We start from the raw sequence: 23,056 nt of genomic DNA on the forward strand, positions 1-23,056 counted from the left end.
ATAAACAATAAAAAAGGAAAAGAATTTCTTACACCATTTCTCACTTATGATAAATCAAATTTTCAAGTCATATCACAATGAAATTTTAAAACTTTGGGTACGATATTGATAATTTTTCAAAAATGATGTTCTTTATTCCGGAATAGAAATTGGTTGCAAAAGAATTTCCTAGCTAAATTAAAATAAACGTTTCCAAAACACAGAGTTTAGAAAAAATATGAATTCTTAAATAAGTATCAATTCAGGTAAAAAACTAGCCATGATTGGTTGATAGGAAAATGATGATAATTGTCAATTCATCTTTATTAAATTTCAATTTATTCATCTTTATTAAATTTTTTTTTCTTTCTCAACTGAAAGGTTAATTGAAAATTTCCGCCGTAGTATTTTGAATTTGAACAAAAATATTTAATCACGATGAAAAATGTGAATTTTCGAAAACTGGAAAAAACAATTTTGAACTTTGGAGAATTTATTCAATGATTGATGATATCATTTAATTTGATAAAATGGAGAATATATTTATTATTATTTGAAAAGTGCCAGTGAAAGAAGTCAGAGTCAAACCTATGTATAGAAAAATCCTCCAGTTATCAAAATAAATGGCTTAAACAGTTCATTTTTGAAGTTCAAAATAATAACTTCATGTTCAATTAAACTTACAAGGAAATGTTGGGAAATGGGTAATTTTGTGATTGATCAATGAAAACTGATAAAAAAAATGAAATAATACAAAGTTAGTAAACATTTCGCACTAAACTTAAGTTTCAAGTTGCTACTTCAGATCATTTTTCAAACTTTTAAAGATTAATTGAAAATCATGATCGATGCATAAAACACGATTTTATATAAAAAAAATTTTAATTTAAAACACATGTTTTAAAGTTCGAAATTACAAGCGCTGAATATTTTGTCACCTTTGATTAAAATATTGTGGTTGAAACTATGTTTTTCTTATTACAAATTAAGATTCAAGGGCTTATGTGTCAAGAACACAAAAATTCAGAATTAAAAAAAAACCAATTACAAATTTGTTAAAATTATTTCCAAAATTTAGATAGTTTGACTATGGCAAGTTAATGAAAGAATTGAAAAAGACTATACTATACTTTAACATTCGGTAAACTTATATAAAAATTTTAACGAAATATGAAAATGATATGTTTTTTAAAACATTTAAGGAGGTTTTTTTTTTCAATAAACACTTTTCGCCTTAAGAATTAACATAATTTCATTGATGACACAAGGCAACAGCATTTTGGTGCTTATTTTTTTTAAATGATTGATTTGGTAGATTTTAGCTTCCTGAACTCGAATCTTTTATCAAATTTGGTCAAGCGTTTTTAGTTTTGGTGATAGAAGCAAGTTCACTGGTGTTGGGAAAAAGTGGTAGAGATTTTGACATTTTGAAAATTTTACCATGCGAAAATGTTTTCAAGATCTTTGGGCGTTGTATTTTTTTACAGCACTGTTTCTATTTCAATCGTATGTGATGGAAATATTGCTATTTATGCATCACAGCAAAATTTCTACCACTTTTTCCCAACACCAGTGAACTTGCTCTAAGGAAATTTGAAATGTATAGGTTCTAAGTAATATCAACTTTTGATAACTGATTTACTAACAAACCAACATGTATGAAAAATTCTGATTCTGATTCTGTTATCATACTTCATCCAATTAAGGGATAGTATTTTGATGAAAATGATGCATGATTTAAAAAAGTAAAATTCAATGATTTAAAAAAATGGAAAGATATCGTTACAAGATTTTTTGACGTTACTGTAGAAAGTGTAAAAAAAACTTGAATTTATTTTTTTATTTATTAAAACCCGCAAAAAGACTACATTTATGCTTAAAAATATCTAAAATTCAATTTGGTTTAAAACTTCTTAAAAGTTTAATAAATCATAAAAAGTAAAAAAAAACATAAAACTTCTATAACTTTTTTCACAGAACTCGAAATTACTTGAACTTTTCAGGAAAGTTGATGATTCATTTAAAACTTTTATTTTTAAATGAAATGTTTTTGGTTTGAGTTTTTGTATAAAAAGTGCAGAAGTTTCTCAAATTCTTTTTACTTATTTTCAAAAGACATTTCAATAACAAAAGCTGATAGAAATATTACATATTTTTTAATTCCTTGCACCTCAGAAAAATGTAAATGTTGTGGCCTTGTGTAAATTATGTGTTGTGTTGAGCATTTAAAAGAACAAAAAAAAACACGAAATGAAATAAACGATTTCTCTGTTCTAATTTAGATACAATTCTTAATAAACCCACGCTGAAGATGGGGTAGTGTTTTTGTGCGTCAAGTTTTGAGTTCTAAATTGTTTTTCAAAGAATAATTGAATTGCAATTTAGAATCAAAGTTAGTTTCAATTCTTAAACGTCGAATAGTATCGTAGATCGAAATGTCTCAAGCCAAGAGTGATTTTAGATTAAATTCCGCCGGAGGCGAGAAAAATTTCTGACTTGCTTGTTAAAATTAGTTTTCAAATACATTTTAAGATCAAAAATTTGTCCGTTACTAAGGTGAAAATTTCACTTGGAAAATATCTTCATGGGGGGGGGGGGTTAAACCCCTAAACCCCCCCCCCCCTCTCCCCGTTCGCACGGTCTTGTATCTGACCAATGCATTTTGAGGGTGATACGCTTAGAACATAAGGCAAGAAAGAATTTTATGAATTTACAAACTCAAAAAAAATTAATAAATCAAACAAGGTTTTGATACATTTTGATGTAATATTTCGACTTTTAAAAATTATACGTAAAGAAGCTTAAAACAAAAATCAGGATGGTTTTTGTTTCTTACTCAAATGAACTTAAGAAATAAAATATATTTCAGCTTTTGTGGAGGTTTAATAATGATTATATAGTGGAATAATTGAGTGTTTTTGTATGCCCCCATCATATTTGTGAAATGCCTCCATCCTAAAATAACAGGTTAAATAGAATAAATAAATGATTTTTATCATTGAACCTTCAAATCAAAGCTCTGAATAACATCTTAAGAGAGAATTGAAGATCTCAAAAACAGATTTGATAAAGTTTTTCTCATGGATGAACTGCCTCCATAGTATGGCAACCCTAACTGTTGTTTTATTCCATAAAATTATAATATACACAGATTTTTTATAAAACTTCAGCTTTGTCGTACGGAAATTATTACTTTCTAGCAGTTTCAATGAAATAATAGGAAATATTGCCCAAAAACCAGAAATTTTGTTCAAAACATAAATAGGCGCATTTAGCCCGCACGGTTTGAGGTTCGGGATTTTTGCCAATTTTCTTGGAAACAGAAGAAAATTGTAACATAAATATTACTCCAATGTATACAAAACAGTTGCCTGCACACGTGTATATAGTTTTTGTACACATATTCGATGTGATATTTGATTAAATCAATGTTCTACTTAATAGGCGCATATAGCCCGCTCCTCCCCTACATCCATTGCCACTCTAGTGTACCCAAAGAGAACCAAATTGCCCATCCTCCATTATAATTGAACTATTGGATATAAAAAACCGCTAGCCTGGCCATATCAAACCTTTAAAAAAAAATTTCGTTTTCCCAAGGCACCGTATAATCCATATGGGTAGGCATATGTATATGAAACAATTGATTTTCAAAATTTTCCCCTGGAATGCACTGCATCACGCGAATATTACAGAAACATCCTTGTCGTGATGATACAAATGCGTTTTTCCTGTTTTTCATTTTCTTCCTTCACTAATCCGCCTTAGATGATAGCCCATCAGTTGGCTGGCAAAACCGCGTTCCTATAAAGCGCACAGTCAAATGAACGTTCAGTAGATATAGATATTGGCAAATCTTGCGGAGCTTCAGAAAGCGCGCGACCTGGATGGTGGTTCGTTCTGGGTGAAACGCGATTTAGTTTTAACGCTTCGCTGGCTCCCAGTTTTTTCTTTGTCCGATCGATGAAGTTACTGGAAACATGTGCCGGAGAATCTTCCGTCCATGGTTTGCCGCATCTGGTTGCGAAAGATCGCCATTGGTCGGAAAGGATTTTCTGGGCTGTGATTGTGATTCTTTCGATTTACTACTCGTATGCGGTTTGTTTGACTACATGGACGCGATATCAGGAAAGTCCAACGGTTCTAACTCTGCAGACCGACTATCGGAATTGGATTTTACGGCCACCGGCAGTTACCATTTGCCCTACACATATCGACTTGGACCGGCTCAAAGGAATGATCAAAACGTTAGACCATGAAGGTTTCTTTTTCATTGAACTTCACCTTCACCACTAATGTTCTGGGGCATTTTGCAGGCTGTGGAACGTCGATGAGTCTAATGAACGGTATTCATACTATCTAAAATATCTCGAGACAATAACAACGACAACTGCTACTGCTGAAAATTTGGGCAAATTCAAACCATTCGCAAATGATACATCGTTGCAAAACATTTCAATGCTGGATGTCGCGTACAATGGTCGATTCATTATACATCTACCATCTACTAACTTTCTTCCTATTATCACTGAAATGGGAATGTGTTTTTCGTCTTCAAATTTTTCTTATCTTCAAAGGGCAAGGTACAAATATAGAAATTAAAATACTAGCTAACCCCTACTAAATATCACTACACACACTCTAGCAAAGATATTGATTATACAAATCGAACTTGGCCAGATTCCTGCTACTCTATTGATCTATGCAAATCCAGTGTGATTGTCAGCGCATATGGCATTTTAAAATTGTATTTGGTAAAAAAAAATCAGCGTTAAAAGATACATTTCCATACTAACTAAGGTTTCCGAAACAGTTTGTCCACGCCGAGGATGATATCATGACCGCAACGGGAACCATTGGAAGCGAAATGCAGGGCAATGATCAAGTAGAGGTCGTAGTTTGGGTGACCCAAGTTGTGGCCTCCGCAAGTCTCAAGAATCTCACTCCCGCACGCAGGAAATGTCTCTATGCTCATGAAACGAAATCTTATTTCAAGGTAGGATAGAAATGTATAATTGAAATTTATATAAACAAAATCCACTCCTTTAATTTGAACAAAAACAATAATATGCAGATGTACTAGATACTTCAAAACATTTTGAACAAAGTTAGGAATTGAACGAGAAATAGAAAACTGAAATCGAAATCTGAAATAAGAAAAAATGTGGGAGAAATAATGTGGCTGGAAAACAATCATCACATTGCATCCTCTTTCTAAATAACAAAACAGCATTCCAAAATTAATTAAACACATACACTGAGCGATTTTTGTAGATTCATTCCCAAAGTTTATGTAGAGTCGATTGTCGAGTGCGGAAAGCAATGCAACTTTGTGGTTGTATACCATTCTTCTACACCATAGGCAAGTATTTTTCTATTCAGATTTTAAAAACATATCGAGTTCCAGGAAAAACTATATTTAAGTTCATTTTTTCAACAATCATTTAATGAATCCTTTACTCGTTCGAAATAGACAATTTAACAAAGTGTGATGCCGCTGGATTGGGGTGTCTTGCAAATAAATTTCAGGAATGGTATGACGGCCGATGTATTTGTAAGGAATTATGTGAGCACACAAAGTTCACGAAAAGATCTATAACTGAAATGGTAAGTTGGAATTTTTGCACATTGCTACTTTGGGTGGTGACTTTATTTGGCTATATTTAATAATTGTTTCTAGAAAATTGTCGCGCTCAATAACCAGCTATCTGTGGACATGCTTTTTCCCAAACGGCGCATCAAACGCAGTGTCCTGTTCACTTTGAGTGATTTGATTGGTAGTACTTATGCATTAATGCTAGAGCAGGGTGATTATACTCATTCAAATCTTTTTCTTCTTAGTATCATTTGGTGGAGCTGCGGCCTTGTTTTTAGGATGCAGTTTTCTCAGTGGAGTTGAGTTTGTTTATTTTTTCTTGGAATTTGTATGTACCAAAGTTTGTAATCGTTTGAAAAAAACGTGAATAAAGTATAACTTTTAAATCTTAATTTATGGGATAGAGTTTTTTTCGAAGTATCTATCACATACACTGAAAATCTGTCTATCAACATATTGATTATCGGTGCAATTCTCATAATTAGATGCTTGGAATTTATTCCAAATAACGTACTGTAAGATACCCCTGAGTAAAATAGTTTTTGAGCTGGGCTCATCGAATACTTATGATGGCATGCTCATGTCAACTAGCCTGAAAGTATGCAATCAAAATTATCCCAAAATTTCACCACCATCATTTGGTAACGGTCAAATGAAATCTCGTGAAAAAAACATCATTTCAATGAATCATTCCTAAGAGCAATATTTTCCTTATGAAAGAAAAATAACTGCACAACAGGATCGGTATTGTTTTATCAAATGCAAATTAGGTGAAGATATCCTTTTGTTACTACCTAAGAATCAGGATGTTTCCTGGTGTGTTTCCAGGTGTGTCATTGACAGACCAAAAACATCAAATATGTGCTTTTGTAACATTGGCCATTTACTGTGCTTTTGGTTTTTGTTTTTGTAGAAAGTGTTTATTTTTCTCGGCTGTCTCACTCAAAAATAACAGTTTTGTCAATTTTTGGCTTGAAAAAAAAAACCCCTCCAAATTTGACTCTTTTGGATTAATTCGTCATATCAAACATGTAGTCAAGAATTAAAAAAAAAAGCAGTAAACCTATAATGTGGCACGGAATGTCGATAACAGAGGGGCATGCCCCGGGTTGTTCTAAAAATATGTAAGCTCGATTTATTTATGATGACTTTAAAACCTCAATGTACATTTTTCAAGTTTCCGAAATGACCATCATCTCATAAATCTTCCTTTTGAAAATCAATTATTCTGCTCACGCAATAAAACAAGAAAAAAGAAATAAATAACATAATTATTTCTAAAAAATGTAAAAAATAAGAAAGTAATATTAACAATTCAAACGAAGGATCACCAAAATTCTAGATTGCATTATTGTTTTAAAATCCTGCTCGGAAAATGAAAAAAAGGTAAAATTCAAAAAAGTGATTGCTTGTGAAATTCAAAAAGCTAACTTTTACCTCACCGAGGTGAAACTCACCTCACAACAAGGTCAAGTGTACCTAAATCGAAAATATCTCGGAAACGAGTGCATATTTTTGAGTGATGTTTTCACGAAAAATATTCTAGAAATTAAAATAAATTTGCCCAAAGTATTTTTATTACGCTATTTAAATGTATGTTTGAGATAGTACGCGAAAAGATGCAAAAATTAAGTTAAATTATTTTTTTTGAAAAAAAGTAGTTTTTGGAAAATTGATGTTATTTCTTCATATCTGCAAATTCTAACAATTTTATTAATTTCAATCAATTACAAACATTTTCCTGCACCCAGTTAACAAGGTTGGAAAGAAAAATGAAAAATCATATTGAAATGAATTAGGAATTTCAAAAATTATTTTTCGACTTTGAAGGGCCATAACTTTTATAATACTCAAAACAACGTCTAAAAACTTGTTCAGTAGTGTTATTCAAATAAAAATGATATTATTCCATTTAATCAATATCTGCTACTGTCTTTTAAAAAAGTCATGCATTGAAGGATTGAATTGAAGAGAAAAAAAACTTTTAGGACAATGAATGGGAAACCGGTAGAATGTACTTTTTTGCTCAGTGAATCCCATAAAGCTATATTTTACCTTTTTTCTAGGTTTAAAGAAAAACGGAACAATTCATGTTTTTGCTAGGTTAATGAAAAAAAGGTAAAATTAACCTCTCAAGAGGGGTGGAAAAAAAAAACTCCAGTTACTCGGTAAATTTTACCTTTTCATTACTTTCCGTGTGATAAGGCAATCGAAAGATTCCTTTGAATTAAACCTTGCTCTATCAAGTTCACGTTTCAATCAAGAGGCTTGAAAAAATAGGTAAAGATTTAAAAAAATAAAAATTGTAAAATAAAGTTAACTTTATAACGACATATTCTTTCAAGCTATATTTTTTAGGAAGAATAAATAACAAAATTATAGACGAGTAGAGAATTGAAACAAAAAAAAGACAGGTAATGAAAAATCGGAGAGATTTTTTTTTTCAGAAACTTTATCGACTGCGTCTTAAAAAGTGAACAAGCATTTGATATTCAAATAAAAAGTTTCTGAATAATATTTTTTCTTTGCTCATTTTCAACACTTGTCATTTCATCCAAATAACTCCAACTATAATAAATTCGAAATATACTGCAGGTTAAAATATAACTTTTAGCGATATGCCGTTTAAAAATCCACGATATCAAATCGACAGAGATTAATTATCTTAATTAGTATTAATGGTCAGGATTTTAAAGAACAATATACGTATTAACACAATTTAGAACCAGAAACACAGAGAACAGACGTACAAGCTAGCCCACGAAACTTGTTTAAAAATTCCAACGCTCCTTTTGAACCAATTTTTGTTTTTTGGCTGGGACACCAGATGTCTCCAAACTCACCAAAGAGAACTGTCAGAACAAAACTGAAAAAAATAACCAAATTTAAGTCAGTTTTGAACAGGTCGTATGAGCTACTTGGCATGTTTCAAGAAAATCGCTGATGAAGTTTCGTAACACATTCGTCATGTTGCATAAAAAATGTAAGTATCCTAAAATTTATCCGCTATTTTCTTCAAAATTGCAAGAAGTACTAAATTCCGAACAATGGGATGCAAATGTGACACGAGAATGAAACCCGCTTTGAGATGCTTTAAATCAGTACTGAATGATCGAGAATGATGGTCCAGAATGTTCTCATTGGACTGGAAATAGTCGCAGCATCCTCTGACTTCGAAAACCGTTCAAGAAGTGCGAAAGCTTAATCCAAAAAATGACAGATATTTTCTGCCAAATTAGTGCTTAAATAATATAGGGAAAATTTTGTAAAGTTAAAGGTAATTCTAATTGCATTAATCAAGCAATAAATTGAAGCCGTTATTTTTACTGAGATTTTGGTAAATTTGTTCATGACTTAATATACGACTACGCCGTTTCGAAAACTGAGCGTTTCAAAAGTTGATTTTTAATTTTTGAACGGCGCAACAGATGGCACTGTTTTCAGTCAATTTTTATCGTATTTTTCTGATGATAGCTTTCAAATTCTTACACACTTTTCTGAAGATTTTTTGTTCGAGCTTGTACGTCTGTTCTCTGTGCCAGAAAATCGAAATCCAAACACAGTAACCAATATCATTATTAAGAATCGCAATACGAAAGAGTAGGGATTAAAAACCAGAATTCAAAATCAGAGCTCAAAATCGAACACAATGTGAAAACAGAGACTTCAAAATTATAATTCAAAAACGTTTCGGGGATAAAAATCTCAATCCAAAGTATATCTATCATCTGAATTTAAGAATGGTTAAAATGGGTGAATTTGTAGCAGCGTAATTCGTCTCACTGATCAGTTATCGCATAGTAAAGCATGGATCTTTTTAAATCTGGACGCACGGTTTATTATACCATATATCTATAAAAAAAAATTCTCTCTAGTTTTCATTCCGCCGAACATGCCATTAAAATTATAATCTTATTATACCATAGCGTTCCTAGTTATCTGATCTGGAATGTTTTGACAGTACTTCGTTCGGAAATGTTTCCTCTATTAGTGCTGAAAATTTCATTACGATTCGTTTCGTTCCAAAAAAGTTATATGTGATGGAAGCCGTGAGACTAAAATTAATTTTGGACATCCACGTCAAAAACTAAAAAATCGCGAAATCTGTAAAGACGGTCAAATCGACCGTGTGCAGCGTTCTCAAACGTTTCCGTGAGATGCATACTATCGATCGGCAGGTTCATACCAAGCGTTATAGTGGACCTAAGAATCAGAAACTGCATTTGAAGGTGTTGAGAACGATCAAGGTAAACCCGCGGCAGTCGGACTATGACAGCGCCAAAAAATTAAATACCGATCGATGCACCGTCAGAAGGATTCGTCTGCGCGAAGGAATACGATCTTATCGGGCCAGTAAGCAACCAAACCGGATAATGAAGAAGAATGTAGAAGCCAAAGGCCCGGAAGATATAAATACAACAAGGTTCTAACGAAGTACGACGGATACATCCTCATGGAGGACGAAACGTACGTGAAAATGGATTTTGGACGGCTTTTACAAAGCCACTGGTCCCTGCCAAGTTCAAATTCGTTTTTGCCGATAAGTTTGCAAGAAAGTGTTTGATCTGGCAAGGTATATTTGCAGCTGCGGACGAAAAACTCCGGTTTTTGTGAAAAACAAGACCAGGGACGTCGAAATGTACTAGGAGGAGTGTCTGAAAAACGTTTTTTTGTACATTAGATCTCACAAAGGACCAGTGAAGTTTTCGCCAGATTTCGCAAGCTGCCACCACAGAAAAAAGGTATTACAGTGGTATCGTGCCAACGGGTGGATTTAGTCGAAAAGTACATCAACCCACCCAATTGCCATCCATTCCGCCCTATCGAAAAATTTTGGGCAATTGTCAAACAGAAGATGAAGAAGAATGTTAGGACGACTCGGGATGCAACAGAGATGAAGAGATTGTGGAACAAACTCGACGAAAAGTTCGAAAATTCATCAAAACACTATCGGAATTATTTTTTTATTATTTTTCCTTTAAAGTGCAATAAAAACCCTACATTTTGAGTACAAAACATTTTTATTTCGTTTACATAGCTTCGAGATAGACCCTTTTTAGTGCGTCCAGATTTCCATGCTTTAAAGGGTGTCCACGATATAATTGCCACACACAAAATTGATTCGCAAAATTCGAGTTTTCATCCGATTGCCATCAAATTTTCAGGAATTGAAGAATGACTTTTAAACTTCATTTTACCATTTTTCTCGTATTTTATTCACAGTCCACAACCTGTGAATCAACCGTTTTTGCATGTTAACCCATACTTTCTTCAGTTCCTCGACTGTCTTCACTACCTTAGGTCGTTTAAGAAGGTGATGCTTCCTAATCGCCCAGTTCCGGAAGGACAAAACTAAGGCTGGGCTTCGAACGTTCAAGGTACAAAAGGCCCCTTATCGCGACGAGAAGCAGAACAAGTCCGAGAAAACCCGTGCCAGGAAGTTGTACCTCAGCATGCTGACGAAAGTTCAATGATGCATCATGGACGACGAAATATATGTGAAGGCCGACTTCAAACAGATCCCCGTCAACCTGTTTTTTACGGCCAAGGATAAGTTCAGCGTTCCGGAGCATGTCCACACTCAGAAGATTTCCAAATTTGCGAAGAAATTCCTGGTTTGGCGGACTTGTTCTGCTTTTCGTCGCGATTAGGGGCCTTTTGTACCTTGAACGTTCGAAACCCAGCCTTAGTTTTGGCCTTCTAGAACTGGGCGATTATGAAGCTGCACTTTCTTAAACGGTAGGCTGAAGACAGTCGAGGAGCTGAAAAAAGTATGGGTTAGACTGCCCCAAATGGGAAATTCAAAACCTGTGAAATGTTATGCGCTGCAGGCTAGCCCATTTTTGTAGCCCAATAACTTTTTTATTTGAACTCTTATCGAAATGCAGTCTTCGAATGAAATATTTTTTCATAATTTAGGTTTTAAGAAAAACCGTTTTTGAAAGAAGTAGGCCGACAGGAACCAAAGTTATTGATGAAAAACTTGTTTTTCATCTTTCTCCCAAACAAAATGTCTCAAAATCCGATACAAACTCGTTGAGCGACCCCTTCCCGTGTTCCGATCTGGCCCAAATTTGGCATGGGATCTTGTACTTGACCTTGAATCAATTTTAGCCTGCAGCGCATGATATTTTCAAAAGTCGGGCCATTTGGGGCACTCTAGTTTACATGCGAAGGCCAATGTGCTGGAATTTGCGTATGTACTGTGAATAAAATACGAGAAAAATAGTAAAATGAAGTTTAATAGTCATTCTTCAATCCCTGAAAATTTGATGGCAATCGGATGAAAACTCGAATTTCGCGAATCAATTTTGTGTGTCAATTTCATCATGGACACCCTTTAAAACGATTACGTGATCCATGCTTTACAACGAGTGGCTCAAGCGCCACCTCTATTAAGGATCACTCGTCGTGATGAGATTGCCCGGCAAGAATCCCGACCTCAGGGCGGGTTTTCCTATAAGGATCCAAAAGTGGATACAAATCGATCGGTTAGAACAAAAAACGCAGGAAGTTTTCTCGAAACACAAATCCAAAATATCGTCGTTCTATCCGTTTCAAAAACGCTTAACTGCGCTTCTCATCACTGGTAAAAAAGCGGCCTTTCAAATTTTACCAATCACGTGATAGGGCAGGGGGCTGCGACAATGCGATCTTTTTTAGCTATCTCTGAACATGAATGAAAATATTAAAGTTATATTTTCCATGGAATTAAGGAGAGGTCGACTGGATAATTTGATGCGTTTGTTATTCGGCAGTTCAGTCCAAAAATCGTTTTCGAAATTTTTTGATTGAACTGCCGAATAAAAAACGCATCGTTATATTTTCCTATGATTTATAGAACTTTAAGCAGAATTTTCATTATGAAGAAATAAGTACCTCCACAAAAAATTTCAATTCTGAAACCTGCCTCGAACTCACATGTCTATTTTATTGTTAAAAACTAGAGATTTTTTTTAAAAGCCATAATATAAATTTAAAACTAAAAAAAAATAGACAAAATTGAATTGCAAACTTCTGATCTCTTTCTTTAAATCTTGTGAAAGGGGTACACTGCATCAGATGATAAAAAAAATCTATCAATTCGCTCGAGCGTATTGAAAGATATTTTAATATATTTCCATACCGACTGATTTGAGTAGATTTTAGATGTAGGTTTATTCTGCTTAAAATCATGCTCTCTTTGCTCCGTTGCGTTCTTCCTACGGCCATACGTAGAGTCGAGTTACAAGATTTCAAATAGAGGTTATATAGAAGTTGTTTAAATTGTGTCAAAAAACCTCATAGTTAGTAGTTGAAGTCAGTTTTCTTTCCTTTATTTGGTGCTGTCAATAGAGATCTCCTACTCGAAATGGCACAGACGATATTTAAAAAAAACTGAATACTTTAGAATATTTTCTACTAACATCATAAACGCCGAAGTTAAACTCAAAACATGACTTCTAACCGCACTTTGAGTCACCCTTCTTAAGTTCTTATGCCAAGAATTGACCTCAAACTTCAAAACTGTACCACGGTTATGTTCAATGATTTCTTGCACCAAGAATCCTTAGACTCAATCGACGCATGGATCCGTTCCAAAGTTTTCGAGTCCATGGGCAGTAAAGTTTCGAGCAGTTTCAAGCAGAGCAAAACTTGTTAAAATGTTTTAAAACCAGCGGCTGCCTGTAGTTTGCCAGGCAGGTACTGAATTCATTCAGCACAGCCGAATGCAACCGTGAAAAGCTTCAATGAATGTTCAGATCGGGTAGTCGTCGTTTCTTGGGTTGAAAGTTTTATTTTCATGAATCGTTAACGTAGCGCAACTCATTTTCCAAGTCGTTCAGTTGAAGTTTAAACTGCGCCGAGTTGAGACGTTCCGTATGAATCCAACTACATAAGTACCTACCTGATCATTGCCTAGGAGAATAAACTGATCTGTAAGTGCTGACTGATCCCCACCCTCCGTGGATCAGATCTCTGACAGTCGTTATTCGGCAGGGCTGTTTTACTCTGCAGCAACAGACAGTTTTGTACTGCCCTGCAACTCAGGTGGCTCGAAGCGCGCGTCCGTCGTCGTGAGGAGGCTTAAGAAGCGCCTTGAATCTCGGAATAGTGTTGTGTTGTGTCGTGCGTTGGAAGAAAAGTTGAAAACATAACCACTTAACTGGTTTGGCAATTGAAATTGCTCGTTACAGTGCCCCATCGTTAGTACCGAAAATTAGCATCTCTTTGCGCTAGAAACTTCGCTCGGAATCTATAAGCTGGTGATTTTAGTGTTCGAGTTAACTACACGCCAAATAGTTGAAGAAGTCACAACAACTGTGTGACCTGAGTAGTGTTTTTGTTGATTTTTACTTCCAATAACTTCGGTCTGCGGACGTTACTACCGTCACATTTGTAGTGTCTTTGGATTGTAGCCGTTCTAGTTGCTGGTTCGTTAGACAAAACTATAAAAAGTAAGTACATATTATGTGTAAATTGAATGAACATTTTGTACATAAAATCTTCATAGAAACACTTCAAAAAATTCTAAGGCACGAATGCCCCAAGGATGATAAAGTTTAACTTTAAAAAACCTTGGTTTACATTTTTTTTTTAAGTATTAAGCGGTGTCATGTCGAAGTGCTTTAAAATATTTGAGGTACAATTCAATCGATGCATACAGAGCATGATGTAACTCATTTTGGTTCCAAAAATACAAAAACAGATCTTTGTCTCAAAGGTGACGAAAAACAGATTGCTGTAACTTTTCAGATATCAAAATATTACTATTCAGAAATTAAAATTAAAGTTTATCACTGATTCTCGGAAAGGCATTTAGAATTTTTTTATCATTGCACAACTTTCTAACCGAAATCCCAATACATATCTGGATATCTACTTAAAATTGAGCACTCATACTAAGTACCGTATACCGGTGTTACTTTGATCAACGTGAAATATTTCAAAAAATCAACAACTGTTTTCTACGTTCGAGTAAACTTCGGTAAACTGGGGTTATTTTGATCACCGGAGCAAGTTCGATCAACAGGATTTTATTTCTGCATTATGAGCAATAACTGAATAGTTAATACCTATTGTTTTGTATTCGTGTGGAATCAACATATGATCCGTTTTCAATTACATTCATTCCAAATAAGATATGCAACAATATAGAAATGGAAAATTTAGAGATACATATTATTAAAAAATCGACATGTTCAACAGAATTTAATTCACTATGTTCAGGAGATGAATAAACTGTTTAGTTTAAAGTCTCTCTAATCGAACAATCAATCAATGTGATTCGTCGTTTATATGTTTCAAATAAATATAATTAACTCAATCTATTATTAAATTTCGGTAAATTGCTTATTTTTTAAAGACCTAGACCGATTTCAAGCTTCATAGATTGAATAAAGGTGAACAACTTAAGATCAACATTCAACATCCAGTACCGGGATGAAATTCGAACCCATGCCATCAGTGGACTGGCGATTACCGTCTTACTCGGCTCGGCCACCGAGACTTAATTTTGATTTGTTTTTTGAAACTTTTCCTGACAGTGAAAACGAATTTTCAAAACCTTAACGTATCATTTTTTTAGAAGGCTCGCCAGAAACATCAATCCTGAAGAAGTTAAAGTATTTAGAAGCAAACAGGACGTTTAACGTAAAAGTGAACCTTTTTTCCTTTGTATTTTTATGAGTGTGCTAAACTTTTTTTTTTTTTTTTTAAGTTTTATAGACGCATTTAACCTATTGAGCTAGGTCTTTCGCGTCTCTGTTTTATTTATCACAGTATACAAAAAATAATTCATTATTCATATTCCTAATCTTTCCTAGCCTAGTACAATTTTATATCAGTTTGAACATGTCGATATCCTTAAGAAATTTAATAACTTTGTCTTCTTGTTGTTTCTCATTTTTCAATATTAATTCAATAGAATTACCAAGTTTTAGCAATCGCATTTTTGGAAGTAACATGGTGCATTCCAAAAAGATATGGTCAACAGTAAGAGAGATTTTACAATTAGAACAGATAGGAGGAGACGAATAAGGAGTAAGAAGATAGTCATGAGTAAGTCGACAGTGGCCGATTCTTAGCCTGGTCAAAACCTTTTGTTCGTAAGGGTTTTTCCGATCGAATCCTGGGAAAACGTTAGCTTTAATTTTGTAGTTTTAAGGCAGGGTTTGTAGATCTCCATTCATCTTGCCAAGCTTGCCATATTTTTGTGTTAATTAATAATTTGGCATCAGAACCTGTAATATCTTTTTTGTAAACTCTCTTGGATCTACCCTCATTAGCAAGTTGGTCGGCCCTCTCGTTTCCAATAATGCCAGCATGTCCTGGTATCCATACCAAGGTAATCTTTTTAGTCTTCATAAGCAGCTCACAGGATTGAATCCAAGAATTACGAGATTTTCCTGCTTCAATTGCTTTCAAGCAGCTTGCACTATCTGAAAAGATAGCGCACTTTTTGTTTTTAGGAGAATTTTTTATTGCGGTTAAGATTGCCATGGTCTCAGCACAGAATACAGAACAAGTATCCTGTAATCTTTCACTGGTCGAGCTTATTTCTGAAAATATTCCGAAACCTGCTGAACCATTTGCTTTTGAGCCGTCTGTAAAAATTTTTACGAAGTCTGAATATTTTTTATTAATTTCTTCATGATAAACCGATAAAACTTTATGAGGGCTATCGCCTGCACGAATTTGCCGGGCAATTGACCAATCTACACACGGTTTTATGTGGTCCCATCTATGTGGGCCCCATCTAATAAGAGGTGTAATTTTTGGAAAGTTACATGACGTTATCGTTTCAAAACATGTGGTTAACCTTTTAATCAAGACAAGATCCTTCAATGTGCGTCCCATTTCAATCATTCTTATTGCAGTTCTGGCTTCAGTTAATGCTACCAAATAACCGAAAGGAAGTTGACCAGCTTCACAAAGCATGGCTTTAGTAGGGCTTGTGCAAAAGGCGCCAGAGGCTAAACGCACAGCTTTGTTGTACACAGGTTCTAATACTGGAAGGACATGTTCTTTCTTTCTACCAGCTACACAAATACCGTACAACAATCGGGGAACAATAGTGCTTTTAACAATTCTTGTGAGCGTTTCTCTCGATCCTCTTACTTTAGATCCGATCATTTTTAAAACGTTTATCATAGCAGACGCCGATTCGTGCTAAACTTTTAATATTTCAAAAATACTGATATTTTTCAAAAACAAAGCCTATTTAGGACATTTTGCTAGGAACCCTATCAAAAGTTTGAAAAAACTGGAAATGGGAATAGAGCGAGGGTCGAGGAAATTTAAAAAAGGTAAAATTTCATTTATTTTTTGTAGATACATAAATAATATTTAGACTAAGGTTGCCAGAATTTTTTCCACATCCATCCGGGCCTAGCAATTCCGGGCATTTTTTCAAAAAAACCTGGCAAAATCCGGGCATGGATTTCAATTTTTCAAATCCAAAAACTGGGCAAAAACCGGGCAAAATTTAGGTGTTATTATATATAAAAGCAAAGAAAAAATGAAAAAAAATTAAATTAATATTTTTTTAATGTAATTGCAGACTTCCAAAAACTTTTAGGAACACTTAAATATTTAAAGGTTTATGAAAGTAAATCAGTGAAATTGTTTTAAACAACCGTTGAAAATTTCCATACCGTTAATCGATTTTGCTGAAACTTACTCAAAAACTTTGATTTTTTTTAATTCTTTGTGAAAATTGTGAAAAAATCCGGGCAATATCCGGACTTTTTTCACGATATCCGGGCAACCGGGCCGGACCGGACTTTCTCGAAATTTTGCATCAAATATCCGGGCAAACCCGGATAAAACCGGGCAATCTGGCAAGCTTAATTTAGACATGTTTACAATTTTTGCCCCTAATTATATGCAGCATCATTATCAGATTTCAGAAAAAATAATTCGGATTCGGAATTAAGATTCTAAAAATAGATTCAGAATTCAGATTCTTTTTTTTCGGGGTAAATTTTTCGGCTATCAGTCAACTTAAATAGCAAAGACGACTATTTATTTAAGATCCAACGTTTCGATCCTTATAGGATCATCATCAGGGACTGTAATTTTATTATATGTTAACACAGTTTTATAAAATTAGTTCACTAATTATGAAATTGCTTACCGAAAAAATGTCGTCTTTTTGTTTTGGATTGATTCGGCTGATCAGATAAAGCTGTCTTGTATATCTGTTACAATATTTTTCAAATAAATTTGGATAGTGTTGGAATAAATGTTGTGTTCACTTACTGTGTACAAAGTTTTGCGGTTGAAAAACCATTTTGTCCTACAATTTTTGGATTTATATTCACCAGCATCTGAAAATTGTCACACAGTTTTCACTTTCCAACTGTTTTTTTAACTGATCACGACGAGAGTGTATTGGGTGGTGTCTATTACATGTTGTTGGGTGTGTGTTTCTGTATTTGTGTTTTTATGTTGTGATTTAATTTTTCTTATGTTACATATTGTTCTAAAAATATTTCCGTATGTGGAATGTATGTTTTCGTTGTCTTTTTTTTGAATTGATCGCGTTTTTTGTAGTTTTTATGTGGCAACTTTCCATCAGCAATTTGCCTTCGTTGTCACATCTGTCTGCTGATCCTGGAAAGTTGCCACATAAAAACTATAAAAAAAAAAAACATACATTCCACATACGGAAATACTTTTAGAGCAATATGTAACATAAGAAAAATTAAATCGAAACGTTGGATCTTAAATAAATAGTCGTCTTTGCTATTTAAGTTGACTGATAGCCGAAAAATTTACCCCGAAAAAACATATTTAACAGTCGAAAATCGATACCGGAATTCAGATTCAGAATTCAGATTCAGAATTCAGATTCAGAGTTCAGATTCAGAATTCAGATTCAGAATTCAGATTCAGAATTCAGATTCAGAATTCAGATTCAGAATTCAGATTCAGAATTCAGATTCAGAATTCAGATTCAGAATTCAGATTTAGAATTCAGATTCAGAATTCAGATTCAGAATTCAGATTCAGAATTCAGATTCAGAATTCAGATTCAGAATTCAGATTCAGAATTCAGATTCAGAATTCAGATTCAGAATTCAGATTCAGAATTCAGATTCAGAATTCAGATTCAGAATTCAGATTCAGAATTCAGATTCAGAATTCAGATTCAGAATTCAGATTCAGAATTCAGATTCAGAATTCAGATTCAGAATTCAGATTCAGAATTCAGATTCAGAATTCAGATTCAGAATTCAGATTCAGAATTCAGATTCAGAATTCAGATTCAGAATTCACATTCAGAATTCAGATTCAGAATTCAGATTCAGAATTCAGATTCAGAATTCAGATTCAGAATTCAGATTCAGAATTCAGATTCAGAATTCAGATTCAGAATTCAGATTCAGAATTCAGATTCAGAATTCAGATTCAGAATTCAGATTCAGAATTCAGATTCAGAATTCAGATTCAGAATTCAGATTCAGAATTCAGATTCAGAATTCAGATTCAGAATTCAAATTCAGAATTCAGATTCAGAATTCAGATTCAGAATTCAGATTTAGAATTCAGATTCAGAATTCAGATTCAGAATTTAGATTCAGAATTCAGATTCATAATTAAGATTCAGAATTCAGATTCAGAATTCAGATTCACTCGTTAATTAAATGTTATACGAGAACTCCAAGATTTAACTTTTTCTAGTTTCAGGATACTTTTTTTTTCAAATGAATAAGTTGCATAACTCTATTGACCTTTTTCGTTGTTTGGTTTTATTTGCTCGTAATTTTGTTAGATGATTTGTCGTCGGGAATTATATACCAAACAACAGGTAAAAAACGTCAACAAACATTTATGGATGCGCGACAACTGTGAGATCATGATGAATGTTGATGGTATTCGAAAAAAAACTATGAACGACAATATCTCATTCCATCAATTCACGTGCGAGAACGGCTTATTAGCTTATGCGCGACAGATAAAACAGGTTTTATTGTTTCTAGGTAATCAGGACTTCTGCTAGTAAACCGGAACACCAGGTTTGAGATTGGGAAGAAATTGTCTACTGAGCAAAACACCTACCGATGATGTAGATTCAGAATCTCTTGATCTTCCAGCATCCATCTGTGTTATTACTTCTTGACTTGACATAAAAATGACACTAGTAAGATTTTTTTTATCTCAGGATTTGATTATAGTTATCTATTTAATATAAAAAAATCAAACAATTAAAATTAAAAATCTAATAGGTATTCAATCTAAAAACGAAGTTACAATCCTAGCCAATTTCGAATAAAAAATTAAATTTAAACTGAAATGAGTACCGTAATCACTCTTTTCAACATTTTTCGATTATTTTTTCTGTTAAGCGGAATGTGGCATGTTTCATATTTTCAAAACCAGTACCTATGAACGTAAAACATGGTTGCAGAAATTTATTAGACTACTTTATATTTGATTTTAAAATCGATTTAGTCTCTGTGCACAATTTGATGCTTTGGGCTAACATCAGGCTTCGGACGACTCCTGAGGTGTCACTCATAAGTGCAAGAGCAAAGCTTCACAAAGAGGAGTGGAACCCACGCTCTTGTGAGCGCTTAACCGCACTCACTCCGCTCTTGCTTCCCGAAAAATAGATTTTCAACCGTCCTTCCCATCATGTGCATAGCAAAAAAAGACGTTCATTAACCGATTTCCTCAGGCAACGCTTTGAAAGCAAAGCGCGCAAGCGCTTGGCGCCGAGGTTCAAAATCCAATGGTTTAATGAAATTTATGTAATGTAAAGTTATCGTTTACATCTAGTCAATTACATATACCTTCATTATTATGGCAATAGATGAATGGTGAAAATATCATTATCGAATTTAAAAAAAACTTGTACGTACATTTAGATGACTGTTTGATGTCACATGACTTAGAAATTGCATAAAACTACTGGCACTGCCATTTTTTCAGATCTCTGGGGGATTCATTTTTAAGACTTTCACAACTCGCATCATTCATACAACTTTAGTTCGAACATCAAATAACACGAGTTTCAAGCAAAATGGGAAATTGGCCAAAAAGATAAGAATAACTATTTTCCGAATAACAACATGAGTAACATTTTAAAAATGAATAAGACTTACAAAAGTTACGAAATGCCTTAAGTTTGCATTTTTTATATTCGTCATTTCTGTAGTTTTTACTTTAAAATCATTAATGAAGTTTTGCATTTTTTTTTTTTGCAATTTTGTTATAAACTTTGTGTTTTCTTTCCATCTTATTTTATTTATGGTAAATTCAAGATAAAATTTATAAAACTTGGGAAATTTTTGAGAAAGTTTAAAAAAAAAATAGCATGCATCTATGTACATTAGACTTAGCCTATTTGAAGTCATTTTTGGATAACCAAAACCCTTATATCTCAACAACTTCGTTGCAGAATTTTAAAGTAACGATTACATGAGTAAAGTTTAATTTTATTGTTTGTATGAAAAAATTGAACATTTTGTTCGAAAAAAAGAAAAAAGATTTCTCTTCTAACTCTTGAACCGAGCCATCTAATCTTTTTTTTTTTTCAATTTATAAATTCTCTAAAGGAAATTTTTCGCTGAATCACTATGTCGAAGCTCTTCAAGTGTACTCTGAAAAATTTAATAATGCATCTTATAATGGGTTCGAAAGTAGATTTTGAAATAAACTGTCTCCATATAAAACAGGTTTGAATTATTTAACACTTCACGCAATGTAAGATTTAGAAGTATGCTGCACTCAAAATTAAGCTTTTTAATCACGTTAAACTATTTGGCTGGAGTGAAAATAAACTGAAAATGCGTCGTGAAAATAAGCGTCATTTTTATGAAAAAATATTTTCTACTCAAGATGAAATTTATAATGTTAATTGCATCACAAATCTAGCATACATATGTACGTTAGGGTGGCAGCTAACTGGTTCATGTCAAATTTCGAAAACCGAACATAAAAATTTTGTGGATTGGCCCAAAAACCGGACCTTTGCAAAATTTCAACTCATTCGGACTTTATTTAAGAGTGCCTCGAGGCACCCTTAAAAATCACCAAAGGGGGGCCAAAGGAAACCAGAAAAACCGAAATTTTAATTTTTATGTCAAAAGACTGAAAAATGCATAATACGTCAAAATCCTGTCGAAATGCTGAAAAAAAAAATGTTTGGTAAAAATTTACCTCAAAATTTTAAAAAATCACGTAAAAAGAAGACAAAGGAAATCTAGAGAATCGAAACTTTCATGCATGAAATTTGGTGATATCCCGAAAAAGAATCACGGTCAAAAATCAACTTGCTAGGACTTAGCCGTTTTTTTTCGGAAAACCAGCCGTTTTTCGGAAAACCGACAAAGTCCTAGAAAGTTGATTTTTGGCAAAAAAAACTTGAACTTCAGTCCCCCAGTCATTAGACCCTTTACGTTTCCTTTCACCACTAATTGTTCGTTTATTCGAGTGTTAAATAGTAGACCAATTATCAAGCTTTGCACGAGTTTAAGTCATTAAATACTTCCTCTTTAAGTTCAAGTATGTTATTATTTAAAATTTGTTTTAAAAATGACATATTTTACCGAAACAATAAAGCGTTTTTTAAAAACGTATATATTGGTCAAAATTGTAGCTCGTAACAATTGTTAGTCACATAAATATCCATGACAACACTCGAATATCAACATGGATATCAACTTGTTTCGGACAAACATTTATTTTATTTCACGAATTCAAAACAATAAAAATACGAAACAACGATCTTGGTAATAACACCCTCGACACTAGCTAGCGGACTGTAAAATTAACTTTCAATGTTCAATCAGCATCACTGTACTGCAGATACTTATGCTACCTTTAACACCGTGGGGGAGCAATTTAGTTTCACCCGGTATAGAGCATTCGGATCGGTTCTAAGCGTGACTCGTTTGGTTTGTGGTTTGATAGAGATTTATATTTAACCAAAGTGTATTAGATTATATTGTTCTCATCCATTCCGGCTTAATGTTATTATCTTTTTCATTCATCTTTGAAAAAAAAAACAGCTAGATACGAACCAAAGCGAACAGCACCATCAATTAATTACTTGGACGCACATTGTGTACACCTTAGGAGCACTCTTAAGGAGACGCACTTATGGAGTACTCATTTCAATTTTGAGTGTTTTGTGAGTGACGAAAAACGCTCCCTGTGTGTATTGTCACTCTCAGTGTTACCACATCCAAATCTGTACCGCTCATCGAAAAAATCTTTTTCATCTGTACCGAAAACTCGAAAATCTGTACCAAAATCTGTACCGAAGAAAACAAAGTTCTGCATTGAACGTGTTGATATGTGAACATTTTGTTTATTATTTTTAATCTTAAATCTTTATTGCACATAGTACAATTTTTTAGCTAAACAGCTTTTTGTGAAACTAATTTAATCATTTTTATTTTCTCTTTAAAAAACTGACATTAAAAATATTTTCTATATCAAACAATTCCTAATGTTCTTGATGTCAATACACAGTTTTATTAAAACGAT

General features: G+C 33.5%; 2 protein-coding genes across 2 annotated transcripts in view; both read left to right on the plus strand.

The window, feature by feature from the left end:
• The first annotated feature begins 3,942 nt into the window (after positions 1–3,942).
• LOC129752875 (uncharacterized) lies at positions 3,943–15,069 on the plus strand. The gene is made up of 6 exons (XM_055748661.1): positions 3,943–4,226; positions 4,296–4,451; positions 4,780–4,975; positions 5,254–5,341; positions 5,821–5,903; positions 14,992–15,069. The coding sequence occupies exons 1-6, from the start codon at positions 3,943–3,945 to the stop codon at positions 15,067–15,069; spliced, it is 885 nt and encodes a 294-aa protein (XP_055604636.1).
• Positions 13,415–23,056, plus strand: part of LOC129754628 (putative fatty acyl-CoA reductase CG5065) — a 76,508-nt gene continuing 66,866 nt past the window's right edge. The window contains exon 1 of the mRNA XM_055750792.1: positions 13,415–14,013. The gene's annotated coding sequence lies outside the window, so the exon portion shown is untranslated. The remainder of the gene's footprint in view (positions 14,014–23,056) is intronic.

The sequence above is a fragment of the Uranotaenia lowii genome, chromosome 3 (assembly GCF_029784155.1).
Source record: "Uranotaenia lowii strain MFRU-FL chromosome 3, ASM2978415v1, whole genome shotgun sequence".
Lineage (NCBI taxonomy): Eukaryota > Metazoa > Arthropoda > Insecta > Diptera > Culicidae > Uranotaenia > Uranotaenia lowii.